The sequence below is a fragment of the Carcharhinus amblyrhynchos genome, chromosome 11, assembly GCF_965287045.1.
Source record: "Carcharhinus amblyrhynchos chromosome 11, sCarAmb.v2.hapA, whole genome shotgun sequence".
NCBI classification, from domain to species: domain Eukaryota; kingdom Metazoa; phylum Chordata; class Chondrichthyes; order Carcharhiniformes; family Carcharhinidae; genus Carcharhinus; species Carcharhinus amblyrhynchos.
The window spans coordinates 24,007,118-24,029,559 of record NC_137334.1 but is presented as its reverse complement, the minus strand read 5'-3'; the positions used below and the strand labels follow the sequence as shown (position 1 = coordinate 24,029,559).

At 42.2% G+C, this 22,442-nt stretch overlaps 1 protein-coding gene across 2 annotated transcripts in view; it reads right to left on the bottom strand.

Annotated features, from left to right (window-relative positions):
* The window catches only part of vps8 (VPS8 subunit of CORVET complex), a 599,989-nt gene that overhangs the window by 379,375 nt on the left and 198,172 nt on the right, over positions 1-22,442 (bottom strand). For both annotated transcript variants that reach the window (XM_080198763.1, XM_080198764.1), the window contains exon 34: positions 9,359-9,405. In XM_080198763.1, the coding sequence (XP_080054889.1) occupies positions 9,359-9,405 (47 nt within the window). The remainder of the gene's footprint in view (positions 1-9,358; positions 9,406-22,442) is intronic.

The window sequence follows — 22,442 nt, the reverse complement described above, 5'->3', positions numbered from 1 at the left end:
TTTTAAAGGTAGCTTTGGCTTCGTGTTGACATCTATAAAGCAATTAAATTATTTCATTTGGAAATCTTCTACTTTCAGTAAGCATCTTTTAAAGTCAACGTATGTAAGTTAATCTTTTAGCCGTTCAAGAACAAAGAAATACGAGAGTTGCAACTTTTTAAAAGTTTATTTATTAATGCAATAAGTAGGCTTAATTAATATCGCAATGAAGTTATTGTGAAAATCCCCTAGTCGCCACACTCCAGCGCCAGTTTGGGTACACTGAGGGAGAATTTAGCATGGCCAATCCACCTAACCAGCATGTCTTTTGGACTATGGGAGGAAACTGGAGCACCCGGAGGAAATCCACGCAGACACAGGGAGAACTCTGACTGTGGTTTAAAATCACTTTGAATCAGTAGACACAGGCATATACCCCAAAAGACACCGTCCGACAACACTGCACTAGAATGTCAGCCATAGTTAAATGTTCAAGTCCTGCAGAGGAGCTTGAAACCACAATCATGTTACTTCAAGGCAAGTGCTGCTGGAGCTAAGCTAGTATATTGAAGAAATTGTGGGACTGTAATTCATTCTAATTTAGCAAAGTAACAAAAAGCTTCATTATGCATCGTAATAGAAGGGACCCCTTATTTTTTGGTGAACGGGAGTCTTCACATCTTTGTTTTGCACTTACAAGACAACAATATCAGAACCATTGACTCAAAGAGAATAAAAAGAGTGTGAATCAAGTCAAAACCTCTCTTGCTTCATATTTATTAACAAACAGGAAGACGGCTACACAATAAGGAGATATTGTGTCTAAGACTCTATTCTTCAAACATACTGATGGATAATAGGGAAAACAAATAATAAAAGTACTGTGGGATGCTGTACAGGTGCTATATAAATGTAAGCTGTTGCTGAGTGTACATAATAATCGTTCCACAGTAAACAGCAGACACTAAGTTCAGAGGACAGAGTCTCTGGATGTGGGGACTAAGATGAGGAAACATTTCTTCACTCAGAGGGTGATGAACCTGTGGAATTGTCTATGCAGAAGGCTATGGGGGACAAGATACTAAATATATTAAAAAGAGGAAATAGATTTCTAAGCTCTAAAGGTGCCAAAGGGTATGCAGAGAAAGTGGGAATATGGTATCATGATGGAAGATCAGCCATGATCATGCAGTACAGTAGGCCCAAAGGGCCAAATGGCCTATTTCCATGGGAACATCACCACCAGGAGGTTCCCTTCCAAGTCACTCACCATGCTGACTTGGAAATGGATCAACTGTCCCTTTACTGTCGCTGGGTCAAAATCCTGGAACTCCCTCCCTTACAGCACTGTGGGTGTACCTACATCACCTTCTGTAGGGGCAATTTGGAATGGGCAACAAACATTGGTCTAGCCTGCCATACCCACATCCCATAACCAAATTTTTAAAACTTACCCTGTACACTGATACACACGTTTACTGTGTTCAGAACTTGACATGTAATAAAAAATGTGCATCATTACCTAGTCCACACATAACTTAACAAACATCAGAATATTGATATTCATTAAAATAAATCCAACTGTGCATATTTTTTATATGCATTCGTCCTAACAGTTTCTACTTTGAGTTAAGAAAACCACAGTGGAGAAGTCTTTTTTGTAACATTTTGACAGCTGGTTAGTCTTACAGAAACATGTTTAATATGTAAAACATTCAGATTAAGTCTCTGCACAATAAACTACATCTCCAGGTTTCAAAATAGATTTTAGCTGTCAACTGTTTCATAAAAAATTAGCAGCGTGCCGAATACTTATTTAAAGCAAAATTCTTTTCAAATCCTCTAGTTCTCCAGGGGAAGAAAAAGTTGAAACAAAATAATTTTCTTTGAAAGTAATGAAACCTGTCCATCCCTCTGGCAATCTTCCAGCACATCAATCCAACTAACTTGGAATTTAAATATATTGCGAAAGAAAAAGATCTGGCTTAACTGATCTTTTCTGAGAACTCAAATCTTTATTCCTTGATTGCTTCCCTCCCTGGTTGGAACACTGCACCTTTCAAGGGGCAGCATGGTGGCACAGTAGTTAGCACTGCCACTTCAGTGCAAGGGACCCGGTTCAATTCCAACCTTAGGTCACTGTCTGTATGGAGTTTGCACATTCTCCCTGTGTCTGCGGGGGTTTCTTCCGGATGTTCTGGTTTCCTCCCGCAGTCCAAAGATGTGTAGGTTAGGTGGATTGGCTATGCTAAATGCGCAAGATTATGGGGTTAATGCAAATCTGGTAAGATAGAACATAGAACATAACAGCGCAGAACAGGCCCTTCGGCCCACGATGTTGCGCCGACCAGTTACAAAAACAATGACCCACTAGCCTATACCAATCCCTTTTCGTCCATAAACCTATCCAGAGATCTCTTAAACGCCCCCAAACTAGACGCATTTACAACTGCAGCAGGCAGGGCATTCCAATCCCTCACCACCCGCTGGGTAAAGAACCTACCCCTGACATCCGTCCTGTAGCTACCCCCCCTTAATTTAAAGCCATGCCCCCTCGTGCTAGCTTTCTCCATCCGAGGAAAAAGGCTATCACTATCCACCCTATCTAAACCTCTAATCATCTTATATGTTTCAATAAGATCCCCTCTTAGCCGCCTTCTTTCCAACGAAAACAACCCTAGATCCCTCAGTCTCTCCTCATAGGACCTCCCCACCATACCAGGCAACATCCTAGTAAACCTCCTCTGCACCCTCTCCAACGCCTCCACATCCTTCTTGTAATGCGGGGACCAGAACTGCACACAGTACTCCAAGTGCGGCCGCACTAGAGTAGTGTACAGTTGCAACATTACACTGCGACTCCTAAATTCAATCCCCTTACCAATAAACGCCAAGACACCGTACGCCTTCTTGACAACCTTATCTACTTGATTCCCAACTTTCAGGGATCTATGTACACACACACCTAGATCCCTCTGTTCATCCACACTATTCAAAGTCCTCCCGTTAGCCCTATACTCGACACATCTGTTGCTCCTACCAAAGTGAATTACCTCACACTTCTCCGCATTAAATTCCATCCGCCACCTCTCGGCCCAGCTCTGCAACCTATCTAAGTCTCCCTGCAGACTATGACACCCTTCCTCACAATCTACCACACCTCCAACTTTGGTGTCATCAGCAAATTTACTAATCCACCCAACTATACCCTCATCCAGATCATTAATAAAAATTACAAGATGCTGAGTTGATGTGGACATGATGGGCAAGATCTATGATCTTGCTCCTAGTTTGGAAGCAATTCGCTAAGATGTTGTAGAGGTTGGGTTGTGAGAAGCTCTGGACAGGAGTAGGTATTCAATCCATCATTTAGTAAGATTGTGTCTGATGTGATGGTGGTCTCAACTCCATCTTCCCAACTCTCCCCCATTACCCTCAACTTTCTTGTTGATCAAAAATCTGTCGAACTCAGCCTTGAATAAATTAAATGCCCCAGTCTCCTCTGCTTTCTGGGAAAGAGAATTTCAGAGACTAATGGCCCTCTTGAGGGACAAAAAATCCTCAGCTGTCTAAACTTTAAACCATGGGCCCATGCTCTTAACTTGAGAGGAAATATCCTCTCAGCGTTCAACCTGCCAAGTCCCCTCAGGATCCTACATGTTTCAATAAGATTATCTCTCATCATTCTAAACTTCAATGGCTACAGAACCGACCAGTTCAACCTTTCCTCATATGATAACACCTTCATGCAAGAAATGAATTGAGTGAACCTATGCTGAACTGCTCCTAATGCAAATATATCTATTTACAGATAAGGAGACCAAAACTCCAGTCTGAGTTTCATAGAATTATAGAACCCCTGCAGTGCAGAAAGAGGCCATTCGGCCCATTGAGTCTGCATTGAACACAATCGTACCCAAACCCTATTCCACAACCTCTCGTATTTACCCTGCTAATCCCCCTAACACTAAGAGGCAACTTAGCACGCCAATCAACATAACCTTCAAACCTAGCGTAAACGCTCGGTGCCCAAGATTAAACTTGGGCATCAAATTGGTTAATTTCACTTTCAGTCTCTCCAAGTGCTTCCTTCAATTTCTTTGACAGGAAAGCAGGTTAAATATGAAGCAGCTATCCTCCTGAGAGGGTGCTGCTTACCCAAAACTGTCTCCAGTCACTTACAACTGAACATTTACTCAAAATTTACTGAATTTGTGACATTTATTGGGCCACTGATAACTCAATCAGGTCCAGCATTATGAAACCACATACTTTTTGTTGCTTCAGCTGACTGATTGAAAGGAGTTCACAATTTTGTGCGCAAAGGCCTGTATTTGAAAATGAGTGAGGCAACTTTGAACAAAGAAAATTACAGCACAGGGACAGGCCCTTCGGCCCTCCAAGCCAGCACTGACCATGCTGCCCGACTGAACTAAAATTCCCTACCTTCCTGGGACCATATCCCTCTATTTCTATCTCTTTTGGTTTCATAAATCCGTGCTGCTTCCACTGCCCGAAGAGTTTAAACCAAAATGTGTTCAAGGCTGTCGCAATCCAATTCCCAGGGACTTGAACCCATTGCTCAGGCTGTTAATATTGTACAAATATTGTAGAGAATATTGTCTCTCAACATCGTCTACAATGTCGATCATGTTTAAATGCTGACATCCTACATGACCCTAATCCCACCAGATTTCAGAAACTGAAACTGCTTAGGATTCTATAGTAGTGCACTGTATAGTTCATGGTCCAGCCAGAGTAAACCCCTGCTGTAATAAAAGGAAATCTCTTCATTAAAAGGGCAAATTAAAGGGCCTGATGGGATATATCCCAAAATACTGAGAGGAGGGGAGGAAATTGCTGGGGCCTTGAGAGAAATCTTTATATCTTCACTGGCTATAGCAGAGGTCATGATGTGGAGATGCCAGCATTGGACTGGGGTAAACACAGTAAGAAGTCTCACAACACCAGGTTAAAGTCCAACAGGTTTATTTGGTAGCACAAGCCACTAGCTTTTGGAGCGCTGCCCCTTCGTCAGCTAAGTGGGAGTTCTGTTCTATGCCCTGTTTGTGAACAGAATTCCCACTTACCTAATGAAGGGGCAGCGCTCTGAAAGCTAGTGGCTTTTGCTACCAAATAAACCTGTTAACTTTAACCTGGTGTTATGAGACTTCTCACAGGGGAGGTCCCAGAGGATTGGAGAATAGCCAATGTTGTTCCTTTGTTTAAGAAAGGTAGCAAGAATAATCCAGAGAATTACAGCCCGTGAGCCTTACGTCAGTGTTAGGGAAATTATTAGACAGGATTCTTCGGGACAGGATTTACTCCCACTTGGAAATAAGTAGACATATTAGCGAGAGGCAACATGGTTTTGAGAAAGGGAGGTCGTGTCTCAGTAACTTGATTGAGTTTTTCGTGGAAGTGACAAAGATGATTGTTGAGGGTAGGCAGTGGATGTTGTCTACATGGTCTTTGACAAGGTCCCTCATGGCAGACTGGTACAGAAAGTGAAGTCGCATGGGATCAGAGCTGGCAAGATGGATACAGAACTGGCTCGGTCATAGAAGTGGAGATGCTGGCGTTGGACTGGGGTAAACACAGTAAGAGGTCTGGTGTTGTGAGACTTCTTACTTGGTCATAGAAGACAGAGGGTAGCAGTGGAAGGGTATGTTTCTGAATGGAGGCTGTGACAAGTGGTGTTCCTCAGGGATCATCAGTACTGGGACCTTTGCTGTTTGCAATATATATAAATGATTTGGAGAAGAATGTAACTGGTCTGATTAGTAAGTTTGCAGCCGACACAAGATTGGTGGATTTGCAGATAGTGATGACAAACATCAGAGGATACAGCAGGATATAGATCAGTTGGAGGCTTGGGCGGAGAGATGGCTGATGGAGTTTAATCCGGACAAATGTGAAGTAATACATTTTGGAAGGTCTAATACAGATAGGAAATAAACAGTAAATGGCAGAACCCTTAAGAGTATTGATAGGCAGAGGAATCTGGGTGTACAGGTACACAGGTCACTCAAAGTGGCAACGCAGATGGAGAAGGTAGTCAAGAAGGCATACAGCATGCTTGCCTTCATCAACCGGGGCACTGACTTTTAAAAATTGGCAAGTCATGTTGCAGCTTTATAGAACCTTAGTTAGGCTGCACTTGGAATATAGTGTTCAATTCTGGTTGCCACAATACTAGAAGGATGTGGAGACTTTGGAGAGGGTACAGAAAAGATTTATCAGGTTGGTGCCTGGCATGGAGGGCATCAGCTATGAGGAGAGGTTGGAGAAACTTGGTTTATTCTCACTGGAACAATGGAGGTTGAGGGGCGACCTGATAGAAATCTACAAGATTATGAGGGGCATGGACAAAGTGGACAGTCAGAAGCTTTTTCCCAGGGTGGAAGAGTCAATTATTAGGGGGCATAGATTTAAGGTGCAAGGGTCAAGATTCAAAACAGATGTACAAGGCAACTTTTTTTTTAACACAGAGTGGTGGGTGCCTGGAACTCGCTGCTGGGGGGAGGTCGTGGAAGCATTCAAGGTAGTGAGTTTTAAGAGGCGTCTGGACAAATACATGAATAGGATAATAGAGGGATATGGTCCCAGAAGGGTAGAGGGTTTTAGTTCAGTCAGGCAGCATGGTCAGGGCAGGCTTGGAGGGTCGAAGGGCCTGTTCTTGTGCTGTAATCTTCTTTGTTCTTTGTACTGCGGATGCTGGAATCTGAAACCAAGACAAAACATTAGAAAATCTTAGCAGGTTTGGCAGCATCTGTAAGAAAAGAGCTGATGTTTCGAGTCAGATGACCTTTTTGAAAGTTTTAACAAAAGGTCATCTGAACTCGAAACATCAGATCTTTTCTCTTCTTACAAATGCGGCCAGACCTGCTGAGATTCTCCTGCATTTTCCCTTTTGGTTTCATAAATCTCTGCTGCTTCCACCGCCCAAAGAGTTTGAATCAAAATGTGTTCGAAGCTGTTGCAATCCAATTCCCAGGGATGTGAACCCATTGCACAGACTGCTAATATTGGAGACAGCTCACTCAGAACATTAACACAGGAGTGTGAGAAATGGAAAAATTATACTGATAATTTGGGTCAAGGAGGGATTTCCTGTGTTTTATTTGACTTAAAAGCACTTAAGTGGTCAGCAGAGGCCACTTTCATTTCATCTAACCTGAGTTACACTGGAGTTTCAGTTAATTGGGACAATATGGAGGGAACAGGAAAACTGTTAGGTGCCGATTTAGGTTCAAAAACTAATATTACTGAAAGAGAATGATAAGACAGGTATAGAGGAAACTCAGAATGAGGATATTAAACACAATGGAATAAAACGTTTGCAGTGCAAGAACAAGAGTGAAGTTCAGGATGAGCAATAAATAAAAAATAAACTCCATTTTTTCAAAGTGTTCACTGTAGAACACTCCAGTAAAATGCCATTTAATGATTGAAATAATCTCTGCAGACATCAACAGTGAAACCATAAAAAATGCTCAAGGTGTATAAATCCCTGGGAATGGGAGGAATCCATTCCAATATTCAGGATAAAGAAGCAGTTCATCAACAGGGTGTTCTTCCCTGCTCTTCTCTATGAGCACCTCAATGTTCTGAGTGGTTCCACAGCACAGCGTTAAACCTTTCATGATGATCCCAGTGACTAGATGCATGAAAAGTTGATGTTTGTGGGAATATTAGCTCTGACCTTGAAAGTTGTTTTAAGGTAAATGTGAATGATGATGAAGATATGGCTGGAATGTGACACACAATTGGCGTCAGAGAATCAGAATCACAGAATCTTTACAATGCAGAATAGGCCATTTGGCCTGTTGAGTCTGTACTGTCTCACTGAAAGGTCATCCTACCCAGTTTCATTTCTTGGCCTTATCCCTGTAATCTTATGTATCCTTTCTTTTCAGATAGCAATCTAATTCTCTTTGGAATATCTCGATAGCACCTGCCTCCACCACCTTCTCAAAGTTTGTTCAGATTCCAACCACACTCTGGGTGAAAAAAATGTTTCCTCACATCATTTTTACTCCTTTTATCCATTATTTTGAATCTGTGCCCTTTTAATTCTTAGTGCACTCTTGAGGGAACAGGTTCTCGTTCTTTACCCTGCCCATACCCCTCAGGCTGTTGCAGACACAACTCCATTTTGTGAATGGTTAATACCCAAAACCGCTTTCCTTCATGTGTGCAAAAGGATAAAATGATTGTGGTCCAACTTGCATCAACTGATGATCATCTATCATTCCTCAACCCCATCTGTTTACTTGGTCTAGATCCTTGAAAAAGCAAACAATTTTCCTTGCACCCATAACTTGCAATACCATCATGGTATGAGCAGTAAATTATTTGTCAGTATTTTAACAGCAAGCTATTGATGAATGTTGTGAAGAGTCATCAGCCCTAAAGAGAGCCAGGGAGGCTTTAACATGACATCAATACACCTATGACTGTGTGGCCAAATTCCCCTCCAACTCGATTTTCAAGTTTGCTGACAACACCACCGTAGTGGGTCAGACCTCAAACGATGATGAGGCAGAATACAGGAATGAGATAGAGAATCTGGTGAACTGGTGCGGTGACAATAATCTTTCCCTCAGTATCAACAAAACGAAGGAGATTGTCATCGGCTTCAGGAAGCGTAAAGGAGAACATGCCCCTGTCTACATCAACAAGGACAAAGTAAAAAGGGTCCAGAGCTTCAAGATTTTAGGTGCCCAGACTACCTTGTCCTAGTCCCCCCCATGCCGATGCTATAGCTGAGAAAGCCCACCAATGCCTCTACTTTCTCAGAAGACTGAGGAAATTTGGCACGTCAGCTATGAGTCTCAAAAACTTTTACACTTGCACCATAGAAAGCATTCTTTCTGGTTGCATCACAGCTTGGTATGGCTCCTATTCTGCCCTAGACCACAAGATACTACAACAGGTCATGAATGTAGCCCAATCCATCACGCAAACCAGCCTCCCATCCAATGACTGTCTACACTTCCCGCTGCCTCGACAAAGGAGTCAGCATAATTAAGGACTCCACACATCTTGGACGTTCTCTCTTCCACCATCTTCCGTCGGGTAAACGACACAAAAGTCTGAGGTCACATACCAACCAACTCAAGAACAGCTTCTTCCCTGCTGCTGTCAGACTTTTGAATGGACCTACCTCGCATTAAGTTGATCTTTCTCTACACCCTAGCTATGACTGGAGCACTACATTCTGCACTCTCTCCTTTCCTTCTCAATGAACAGTATGTTTTGTCTATATAGCATGCAAGAAACAATACTTTTCACTGTATGTTAATACACGTGACAATAATAAATCAAATCAATGTATAGTCCACCAAATGTTGCAGATAAATAAGATAATACTCACGGAGAATCCAGTAGACTTTGTAATAACTGAAATACTAAGTATGGATTCTGGAATAAAACACACGTAAAAAGATTAAAAGCAACACTTGTAATACATTCAAGATGATTTATTCGCAATAAATAAATTTCACCCCCAGTTCAAAACAAGATTGAAAACAAACAGGTTCAGCTTTAATTTTATTCAATTGAATAAGAATTAATCCTTTTTTAACTTTTCCAAATGATTCAAATCCCAGGCTTCAAGTGGATGGTTTTCTACCAATGTAACTTTCCCTTGTACTATATTTAACCCAAAGGGGAACAGTAACAAAGGCCATGTTTACAGTCGGGAATGTAATCGATCAATGGAAAGGAATCATGAAAACAATATCAACTCCTGATGCATTTATCAAGTCCTTGACAGCTCAACTTTTTCCTGCCTTTATGTGAGAATTGCTGAGGATTGGTTTTGTCTTGTTGCTTATATATTCCTGTGCTGTTAATATGGGTAACAGAATGTCCAATACTGACTCGAACTGAATTTGCCCATTTACCATGTGACACTCCAGCCTTTGCAGCTTCTGATGTCAGCAGCAGCAGAACGGCTGGAATGACCAGTCAGGTGACCAGTTGTCCAGCTTCAGTACACGGCCATGTCCCTTCTTCTCATCATGAGTAGAGGACACGTTCCTTAAGACAGGGTCTTCAGTTCATCGACGTCCATGGTTTTTAATAGGACTACTACACCCAGTACTGAACAACTCCCCTCACTGACAGCAATCACCTCCCCCTCCACCTGACAGTACACACACATCCTTCCTAACCGCCGATAGTTTCCGAATCCCTTCGCAGCTCCCCGACAGTGCCCGCATCCACTCTGTCACCCTCCACCCCGACAACGCTCACACCTGCTCCCTCACCCGACAGTACCTGCCCCCCGTGTGCACCCACTCCCTCTCTTGACAGCGTTCACCTCCCTCGACCACAACTCTCCCTCTCACCCCCTGACAAAGAGTGGGCAGGAATTGCAGAAGGTAAGTTGGGAAAGGAAGTGCAGGGGAGAGGGAATGAACATTGTCTGCTGGAGAAATACTGCAACCTCAGGGGAAAGAGCTGGAAATTGCCATTTAGGGGTTGAACATTGCTTTGGTGATGTTGTGTTTGACAATCCAGCCGATTTATACAGAGTTTTGCTACTTTTATACTAGCTATGAAAAACTCTAAGTAAACGCGTCTAATAATCAGGCTAATTTTAGAACCAACAGCCCAAATTTGTGTGTTCCTGGCCATCTGATCCCACTGGAATCAGAGTTATCTGGGCAGTATAAAACCAGCAATCGCACTTCCCACATAAATACCAAGATATATACATGTCGGGATATCCTCAGGGTCCTAACACACATCAGCAACCTAAGTTGAATCGGAGGCTTCTCCCCACTTCGGAATATTTGAGCCCTGGTGTTAAGAGCCAACCAGAGTCAGGTTGTAGCCATGATTTGGAGTTGGCGGCATTGGACTGGGGTGGGCACAGTAAGTAGTCTCACAACCCCAGGCTAAAGCCCAACAGGCTTACTTGGTAGCACGAGCTGTCAGAGCACCGCTCCTTCTTCAGGTGAGTACCTAATGAAGGGGCAGCGCTCCAAAAGCTTGTGCTACCAATTAAACCTGTTGAACTTTAACCTGATGTAGTAAGACTACTTACAGAGTCAGGTTAGCTGTTGGATCTGAATTAGAGACGCATGTTGACCGTACAAAGAGAAATGGGAAGCTTACATTCAAGAATGCATGCAATTCTAGTGTTAATGTATCAAACGCCTATAAGTTTACCACATAATACGCTTCCCTCTCCCCTATCTCAAACAACTTCTTACGGTGCTCACTCCAGCTGCATAGATCATCAGGAAACATTGGTAGGTGTGAAGGGTAGAGCCACCTCCCTGCCTTTTGAAAAATATCTACTTTCATGACAAGAAAGTGATTTCAGACCTCAATGAGTCCGCATACCCTCATCTGCAAATAACATTCCATCGTTCTGTCTCACTTCAGAGGGTGCAGCAGTGCAGAAACCAACCACCTCCAGCAACTGGGGCAGAAGGGATGGGGCCACCATTCTTCCATATCCATAGAAAACAGAAATGCAGTTCAGAAATGTTATTGCACACATCAGCTGCCCTATTGTGTGGATATCCCTACATTCCCTCACATTTAAAAATATCTATACAGCAACACGGCAAAGTGAAGTTGTAGCAGCTACAATGGACATCAAATACCTTCTCTTTAACTGACACCGAGTCACACAGGCCTTATTCATTTAATTACATTTAATTGTTGACTTTTTCTGTTTTTACTTCCCACTCTTGCATCCTTACCTCTGCTTAACGACCCCTGCCCCCATCTACAAACTGTACCGTGTTGGCTCAATCTGGAAACATGTCAGACTCTACACTAACACTAATGATACTGAGCTCCACCTCATCACCACTTGTCTCAATCCCTCCACTACCCCTGACTTTCCCAACTGCTTGTCACACATCCAGTATGACGAGATATTTCTGCCAACCAAATATTGGGAAGATGGGAGCCATTGTCTCCTGTCTCTGCCACATGGTGCAATCCCACTCTGTCCATTCATAACCTTGACGTTGTGTTTTGTTCTGAGATGAGCTTCCACCCAAGCATCTGCTCCCACGCCAGGACTGCCCAGTTTCACCCACAATGATTTCTTACTGTCCTACACTGGCTCCTGCTCCATCGACATTTCCATTTTAAAATGCTGATTCTGGTTCTCAAATCCTTCCACACCCTCCCCTGCTCTCAACTTCTAATCTCCTGCAGTTCTACAAGCCTTCGAGAACTCTGCATTTCCAATGGTACATTTGATATTTATTGCAAGTAATGTCCCTTGTGCAGCGACACCAGTACACTTGCCTGTATAACAATTACCCCACTTCAAAAAGTAATTCAATACATGATGACATTAAACACATCTGGTACCACGATAACAAGCAACAAGAATGATGGCATTACTTATATAATTCCAACTCTTCTCCATCCAACTGTCCTAATCCTGCATTTGGAATAAAAGCAAAATACTACGGATGCTGGAATCTGAAACCAAAACCAAAAATGCTGGAAAATCTCAGCAGGTCTGACAGCATCTGTGAAGAGAGAATAGAGCCAATGTTGAGTCTGGATGACCGTTCGAAATGTTGGCTCTATTCTCTCTCCACAGGCCTGCTGAGATTTTACTGCTTTTGGAATTCCAGGCATCAAAACCTCATCTCTGCTTTTTAATCTCCTTTCAAACTTCCAAAGAATTCCTCGCTTCTGGCAAGATTCCATCCCTGCCACTGTTCCAGGTATACTAAACACAACAGTTTACAGCAAGAAATACTGGTCAAATGTCATTCCAGAATAACAAACCCTGCGGCTTCATCATAAATTCAAGGATTAGAAGGTCCCAGCTTTCTCATTTAAAAATAATTGTGGAGCATTCAGCACCATCTGTCAATGTTGACTGCATGCACGAATTTCCATTATATTCACAATCACACCAACCCTTCACTGTCAGTTGATTTTGAAAAAAAAAATCACCTGGAGCAGTACTACTGTTAACAGTGACCATAACAGGATATCCTTGCTGGAAATCAAAGGTCACTTCAAACTGTACCGCTGTAATTAGCGATACGGGAGTTCACGACAACCAATCAAATACACAACGATAAATGTTTGGCACTACCCAGCAATGACAGGACTGTTGACAGTTCCTTTTGGATAACCTGTGCCTTGCTGAAACTAGCAATCTTTCGCTCCTTTCTAAATGTAAATTTCCACCGTGTTACAAGCATGCTGTAAATCAATGGATGGTGCCAGACCAAAGTTTCAAATCTGAACAAATATCATTAACCTTAAGAGGAATTTCCATGACAAACACAGCAAAGCACAGCGAACTAATCTGCTTTGCCAGGGAATAGCTGAATATAAGATAGAGTATTCAAGTAGAAACTCTAGCTGATAATACTTACTCATGATGAAGTGCAATTCAATTATGCAGACTCCCTTCTCTATTAACTCTAGTCTATAATATTTACTAATGGGGCAACATGTTGGCACAGTACTTAGCACTGCTGCCTCACAATGCCAGGGGCCTGGGTTCAGTTCCAGTCTCAGGTCACTGTCTGCGTGGAGTTTGCACATTCTCCACGTGTCTGTGTGGGTTTCCTTCCACACTCCAAATATGTGCAGGTTAAGTCGACTGGCCATGTTAAATTGATTCTAGAGTTAGGATTAGCAGGGTAAATGTGGGGGGTTATGGGAATAGGGCCTGGGTGGGACTGTGGTTGGTGCAGATTCAATGGGCCGAATGGCGTCCTTCTGCATTGTAAAGATTCTATGTTAGTGGTTACGTCCATTTCAATTATGCAGACTCCCTTCTCTACTTTCCTTTCCTTCAACGTTTAACCAGCATTCCTGATAACTCCTCCCCTGTCTATATACAATAATGAACACAAGCTGATCTTGAATTTGTTCAATTTTGTACTGAAAGGATCAAATAAAATGCTTAACCTATTATTGACTGTCCACTCATTGAGCTACTGAAATGGCAACTTTCAGGTTCCCATCATTACATAAACACATTTTGTGCGGAAAGAAAGGAGATAATGAACAGATTAAGAAACAACCTCATTTGTCCTATTAAAGACAATCTTTTCAAAAAGCAGCTTATAAGTCATAGATGATTCGCAACTCATGATCTTGAAGGCACTGAGTAGCCACTGGTAAAGCTTATAAAATAAAACTCTGAAAAAATCTCTGACAGTTATGAAGCAAATATCCCAGGATATTTATCTATTATAATCCACATTTCACAATCCTACAAAAGGATCCCACTGGCCTCAATATTTCTAATTTGAAAAAGAAAAATATAAACTTGTTACATAGCTTGCTTAAAAACACTGACTAGAATTTTATCGGCCTGCCCACCATGGGAATTGGAGCAGCTGAGGGATGGACAATGGGAAGGTTTGTTGACCTTGGGCGGGATTTTATGGTTTCAGGACAAGCGAGGCTGTAAAGTCTAGCCATTGTGTCACTGCTTCATCATCAATTGTTGGTTTAATACGAGTTTAAGCTCTGAAATTGCCATTGTTTTCGCTGTGATTCATTACTGGCAGAGAGTTTAAGTATTTAGATTTTTAAAAATTCTGATCTGTTGCTGGAATAAACATGAGGGGGGGAGGGGGTTAAAAATATGGGGCATCAAGGTCAGCACTGCCAACAAGGACACCCTGAGGCGTTTTCCATTTGTGGAAAACACCCCAAGATTTTAGAAATATAATCTGGAATGAATGGCTGGCAAGCTTTCACCATTAGAAACAGCAGTGGTTGGTGTCAACACGTAATGTCCAGGCGCTAAGCCAACGTGGAAAATAACAACACTGATTTGTGGTGAATGCCAGAACATCATGCCAACTCCCTTCAAATCATTTTTTTGTGGAAGTAAACAAATGCAGATGCTTTTGAGACCCAGCTAATGTGGCAGAATACATCTGCTCAAAGTGGAAAATAATACGCAGGTGCATAAGAATGACAGCTTGCAAATGAAACATTAAAATTTGAATTACATTCACAAACATTACCTAATGTGCACATGGTGAGATTATATGGGTGTGTTATGTCTATTTAAGCATATTCTACTGTATACTAATTAAAAATTTTCCAGTCAAAATTAACTGCAATACAGTTAAGATGAAATTCTGGATAAGCATAAATACTCAAAGCAATGGGATAGACTTTTACTGAAATATTAACAGTGCTTAAATGTAGGGCCACTGCCCCATTTAGTTAAAAAAAAATCAAAACTCACAAGAATTATTTTTCTTCTCTCCAAAATGGGAGAGTGATTCAAAGAATAAAGCCAAGAGTGCAACTAGCAACCTGTCAGTTCTTCCCGGTTACTGTTTAGTATTCCGTATGAAGTAAGTGACCTCGTCAGATTCTCCAGAGCCTGATATCAGATTATGTTTTACACTGCTGATGTTTTGGATGCACTGCTCACAAAGTTTTGAAATAACTGGGTCCCAAAGGCTAATAGAGATCAGCATCCACCTCTCATCCCATTCATTTGCAATCATGCACAGGCACACTGAATGACTCAAACTGTGGTCTCCATGCTCACTTTCGCAACAGACTGCAGCAAATCACCATCCCATCGGTTACAGTAAGAATCCTCTCAGAGTTCCCACCCCTTTTAGGGAGGTAAGAGGAAAGAACACCCGGGTGCAGAAAGACAGAGGGTGGGAGCTGAAATGGAGGGCAGGAGAAGGTTAAAGAAACAGGATAAAGTGAGGCAGGAGATGTTTGCAGATGAAGACAAAAATTTTGAAATGAATACATTCAACATTGGCTGATAAATATTGGGATGAATAGCGAATTAAACATAGTACTAAATGGGATGCCAGTAATGGAGATGTTGGAACTTGCCTAGATGGGAAAAAGGCAGTGAGTGGCCCATTATTCATGCCCACTGATTTGTGAAAGTTGATCCTAATGGGGGAAAGGATTCCTTCAAGTCACACATCTGATGGCCAAGTTTCCAATAGGGTGAAGTGATGACTAGTGACAGCCAATGTTGTTGTGGAGTATAAACAGACGTGTGAGGCCGAATTCAGGGCCAAAAAAGGTCTACACTGCTGATAAATGCTGTATCTGAAAGCCAGCCTGTAGAAGAAGGTTAAGAGAGTGCTAAGTTTGACACACATTGAAGCTGACTCCATGGGCATGAGATCAAGACTTCCAGGAGTGTTCAGGGACAGACAAAAATGAATTTTCAAGATGTCAAGTCCTGCTGAATCCTCCAAATCTCTCTGGGTTTTTACACAACCTGCTTACTGGACTTTGCACTGTTATCGAATAAAAACAATTAAACAACACCTCAACCATTGTTGGTCTGGTTGTTCTCATGCCCACTAGTTTCTTGATTTCAGGTTTAGCTGAAGTGAACGAGGGATGTTCAGTGCTGTATGCCTCTCAGATATACAGCTAATCAGTTAGCAATAGCTCAACAATAAATAAAGAAAATTTTGCCATTTATGATGGCTACAATTCCCAGTCGAACGGCCAGAAATCACATATTCTCGATCATCCAAATGTGGTGCGTGTTATCACATAGGTTTCTTTAAAATAAGCTTATCCTAGGAAGAAGGTTAAGATGTGCCACAAAAATGTTCTCTGTGATAACAGGCTGTATTAATCAAGGCTGCAGGAATATCAAGGGAACTATCAAGAAATATCATTTCTGATCAGGAGACTGAGTGATTCACAAGGCTTCTTCTGCACCAAGCATCTTTGCATCCATCTGGCTTCATCATGTTCTCTCTCCTCTTAGTTTCCTAACCTCCTAATCTTCTTTAAATCTTTCACTCCATGTAGACTCTCCAGCCCACATTCACACAAGGACACAGATGAAATAAATGCAGGATAGGCCCATCAAGCTGGTTCCGTCATGCAATAAGGCCATGGCTGACCTGATTGTGGCCTCAGCTCGACCACCTTGACTCCCTGTCGAGCAACAATCAGTCTAACTAATTAATAAATTTAATGAACTCGTCCCCACTGCTGTCTGGGGAAGAGAATTCTACACTAATGACCCTCAGAGAAGAAATTTCTCCTCCTTTTAGTCTTAAATAGGAGATTTCTTATTTGAAGCTGTGCCTCCTAGTTTGTCTTTCCCATAAGGGGAAACATCCTCTCAGCAAAGATCCTTGAAACTTCCTCAGAATCTTACATGTTTCATTAAGATCATCACTCATTGTCTAAACTCCAGTAAGTCTCGGTCAAACTTGCTCAACCTTTCCTGAGAAGATAATGCCTTCATCCCAGGAATCAGTGGAGTGAACCTTCTCTGAACTGCTTCTTTTTCAAGTATATCCTTTCTTAAGTCGGGGGCATTAACTGTGCCCAGTACTCCCAATGCATTCTCACTAATCTACAGTAAAACTTCTCAATCTGCATACTTAATTGCAATAAAGGCCTACATGCTAACCTTTAGTGATTCATGTACCAGGACACCCAGATCTCTCTGTGTTACAGAGTCCTGCAACCTCTTTCCATTTAAATAATATTCTGTGTTTCTCTTTTTCCTGCCAAAGTGGCTAAATTTACATTTTCCCAATTATACTCTAGCTGTGAGTTCTTTGCACACTCATTTAACCACTATTCTCTCTGCAAACTCACGTACTCTTCACAATTTACATTGCAATGAAATAACTGTGAAAATTCTCTAGTTGCCACATTCCAGTTCTGGTACACTCGGAGAATTTAGCATAGCAAATCATAGAATCATAGAACCCTACAGTGCAGATGGCCCTTCGGCCCATCGAGTCTGCATTGAACACAACCCCACCCAGGCCCTACCCCCATATCCCTACAATATTATACCCCCTAATCTCTCTAACCTCTGCTACCTTGGACATTAAGGGGCAATTTCTTAGCAAGGCCAATCAACCTAATCCACACTTCTTTGGACTGTGGGAGGAAACCAGAGTACCCGGAGGAAACCCACACAGACACAAGGAGAATGTGCAAACTCCACACAGACAGTGACCGAGCCGAAAATCGAACCCGGGGCCCTGGAGCTGTGAAGCAGCAGTGCTAACCACTGCGTTACCGTGCCACCCAAATGCACCTAACCAGCATGTCTTTCAGGAAACTGAAGCCCCTGGCAGAAACGCACTCAGATACAGACAGAACGTGCAGACTGCACAGACAGTGACCCAAGCTGGGAATCGAACCCGGGTCCCTGGCACTCTAAGGCAGCAGTGCTAACCACTGTGCCACCATGCTGCCCATGTACCAAGACTGTTTTACTACATTAAAGCTGCTATAAAAGTCCAAGTTGCAGCTGAAATTACTGTAATGATAATGATTAGAGATGATGATGAAGAATATTAAATGCTTTTAACAATGTTAAACGCCACGAGTAACAATCAATTTGAAGTAAACATTAACACGATGCCACTCATTTTCTCTTGTCCATAATACCACATCCCATTAGGTATTTTGGGCATGTTATTGCAAGAGGAATCAATATGCTGGCAGTAATATTTTTAAAAATCTTTTCCCTACAGAACCAGGTCAGAGCCAAACACAAAGTAGTGAGAAGAAATATTTCAACGGTCATCATACATAAAACACAACATGATCTTTCTAAAGTATCAATTCACTATGGTAAAGCTTTTTATCCTTCGACAAAATAAATTTGGAAAAGATTTGTTACTTCTCTCTGAAATATGGGCTACCAGGGATAGACAGAGAAAGAGAGATTTGGAACCACAAATAGGAGTCCCACAACAACAATAGCTGCATCAGCTTCATTAAAACACTATGACGTCCCTAATTTTAGCTTTGACAAAGGGTCGTCTGGACTCGAAACGTCAGCTCTTTTCTGTCCTTACAGATGCTGCTAGATGTGCTGAGATTTTCCAGCATCTTCTCTTCTGGGAATAAAAAAATTCTTCCTCCTATTTCTTTCCACATCCCTTGCCCAAAACCAGTGATGCCCATGTCCCACAAATGAATAAAAAAATGCAGAAACATATTCCAGATTTTTTTTTACTGAATTCAAATTCCACCATCTGCCATGACAGGATTTGAACCTGGGCCCCCAGAACATTAGCTGAGTTTCCAGATTAGTAATCTAGCAATAATTTTACATTAGCATATTTATTATAGTCAGGTGCAGTTGGACATTGAAGATTATCTCACAATCTACAGAACATCCCATTCCTTGAATTTTGCTTAATCCTCAAAAGCCAATGCACAGGGAGAAGAAATGAAACTCAGATATTTGAAAGAGGTTTTCTGCACTTTGACGCTCACACCTCCATCTCCCATCACAGAAAAGGATTGTACAACGCTAAACACTGTCCCAGAAACAGCCTGAGTCATTCCTGTCGCACATCTCCTTTAATCTAGCAGCAAAACTACATTCTTCTCATAAGCAAGTAGCAAGCAGAAGAGGAAACTGATAAAAATAGGCATTTAAACATGTACAAAGACCAAGCTTTCCAATATCCTTCCTTATGTTTTCAATCTCAGCTCATAAATGAATTATTTTAAAACATACTCTAAAAGCTGGGGCACAGATGGTGTTTAGACATGTATCTGTGGAACGTTTGGCTGCCAAATGGAATAAACAGTTGCTTAAACTTGCAGATATCAATATGTTGGCATAAATTCTAACAAATTCCCAATTTATCCCATTATTCCTGGAAGAAAATGAAACTCTAAAACAATTATTTTCTTGACATTTAGATTGCAGCTTCTTCACTTGTACTGAAAACTAAACAAATGAAGAATATATTTTGGAAAAGTATGTATATATTTTGGAAAATTCGCCCTGTTTTCAAAATAAAATCCTTCATTTGCACAAAGAAGAATTATTATGGGCCTAAAAGACTATCTAGTCAATTGAGACATTTCATTCCACAAACCATAAACTTATTTACGGCCCAAGAAGTGGTCATTTGGCCCACTGAGTCTATGCTACTCTCTAAGAAGCAATCCTCACTCTATCCTGTTGCCTTGCAAGCTTACTTCGCTCAAGTTCCCACCTAATTGCCTTCTTCTTTAACCATCCTTGTGGGCAGTGATTAATCTGTCCTTGGTCTGCTGCAATGTTCCAATGAAGCTCAATGCAAACTGGAGGAACAGCATCTCGCACTTTACAGCCTTCCAGTCTCAACATCGAATTCAACAACTTCAGATGATTCACTCTACCCCACCTCCACCCCTTCGTTTTCATTTCATGTAATTTTTAATCGTTCTCTACCTTTTATTTCTTTCTTGTCTGTCTTTATTTTTCTCCCTCCCTGCCACTTTTTCCCCTTATTCTATCCCGCTTTTCTTAACTTTTCGCCCCTTTTGAACAAAGAACAAAGAAAATTACAGCACAGGAACATGTCTTCCGGCCATCCAAGCCTACACCAACCGCGTTGTCTGACTTAACTAAAACCCCCTACGTTTCCGGGACCATATCCCTCTGTTCCCATCTCATTCATGTACTTGTCAAGACACCTCTTAAAAGTCACTATTGCATCTGCTTCCACTATCTCCCCTGGCAATGAGTTCCAGGCACCCACCACTCTCTGTGTAGAAAATCTGCCTCGTACATCTCTTTTAAAACTTGCCCCTCGCACCTTAAAGCTATTCCCCGTAGTAACTGACTCTTCCACCGTGTGAAAAAACTTCTGACTATCCACTCTGTCCATGTTTCTCATAATTTTGTAGACTTCTATCAGGTCTCTCCTCAACCTCTGTCGCTCCAGTGAGAACAAACCAAGTTTCTCCAACCTCTCCTCATAGCTAATGCCCTCCAGGCAACATCCTGGTAAATTTTTCCTGTACTGTCCCCAAAGCCTCCACATCTTTCTGGTAGTTTTGTTCCCCTTTCCCCCTTTTTCTAAATTTTATCTCTCTTCCACACTTCCCACCACTCCTCCCACATCTTCACAGCTTACCCTTTGCTTTCAGTTTCTCTGCCATTTGGCCATTCACGCCTTCTATTTTCTCTTTGGACTGCTGTTAGCAGCCTTTCCCCTGGTTTCTGTGGCTATGACTCATCTTTCATTCCCTCACAGTAGATAGATAGCTCCCATTTTATTTGCCTTTTAGCTTTGACAAAGGGTCATCTAGACTCGAAACATCAGCTCTCTTCTCTTCTTACAGATGCTGCCAGACCTGCTGAGATTTTCCAGCATTTTCTATTTTGGAAGTAAAGAAATTCTTCCTCCTATTCCTTTCCACATCTCTTGCCTGAAACCAGTGGTACCGATGTTCCACAAATGATTTTAAAAAATGCAGAAACATATTCCAGACTTTTTTTTAAAATGAACTCAAATTCCACCATCTGCCATGGTGGGATGTGAACATAGAACATAGAAAAATTACAGCACAAACAGGCCCTTCAGCCCACAAGTCGCACCGATGACATCCCTACCTACTAGGCTTACCTATAACCCTCAATCCTATTAAGTCCCACGTACTCATCCAGAAGTCTCTTAAAAGACCCCATCGAATTTGCCTCCACCACCACCGACGGCAGCCGATTCCACTCACCCACTACCCTCTGAGTGAAAAACTTACCCCTGATATCTCCTCTGTACCTACTCCCCAGTACCTTAAACCTGTGTCCTCTCGTAGCAACTATTTCAGCCCTGGGAAAAAACCTCTGAGAATCCACCCGATCTATACCTCTCAATATCTTATACACTTCTGTCAGGTCCCCTCTCATATTTTGTCTCTCCAAGGAGAAAAGACCAAGCTCCCTCAACCTATCCTCATAAGGCATGCCACCCAATCAGGCAACGTCTTTGTAAATCTCCTCTGCACCCTTTCAATAGCTTCCACATCCCTCCTGTAATGAGGCGACCAGAACTGAGCACAGTACTTCAAGAGGGGTCTGACTAGGATCTTATAAAGCTGCAGCATTATCTCCCAACTCCTAAACTCATTCCCTCGATTGATGAAGGCCAGTACACCATACGCCTTCTTAAACACATCCTCTACTTGCGAAGCCGATTTAAGAGTCCTACAGACCCGGACCCCAAGGTCCTTCTGATCCTCTCGCTACTGAGAGTCTTACCCTTGAAATTATACTCCTTCGTCCCATTTCACCTGCCAAAATGGACCACTACACATTTATCCGGGTTGAAGTCCATCTGCCACTTCTCCAACCAGCCCTGCATCCTATCTATGTCACGCTGCAACTTCTGACATCCGTCCAAACTATCCACAACACCACCAACCTTCGTGTCGTCAGCAAACTTACCAACCCATCCCTCAACTTCCTCATCCAGGTCATTTATGAAAATTACATACAGCAAGGGTCCCAGGACAAATCCCTGGGGCACTCCACTGGTGACCGACCTCCATGCAGAAAAGGACCCATCTACAACCACTCTCTGCCTTCTGCGGGCAAGCCAGTTCTGGATCCACAAGGCAACAGCCCCTTGGATCCCATGCCCTCTTACTTTCTCAAGGGGGATTGAATATAAAAGTAGGGAGGTCTTGCTGCGGCTGTATAGGGCATTGGTGAGGCCGCAGCT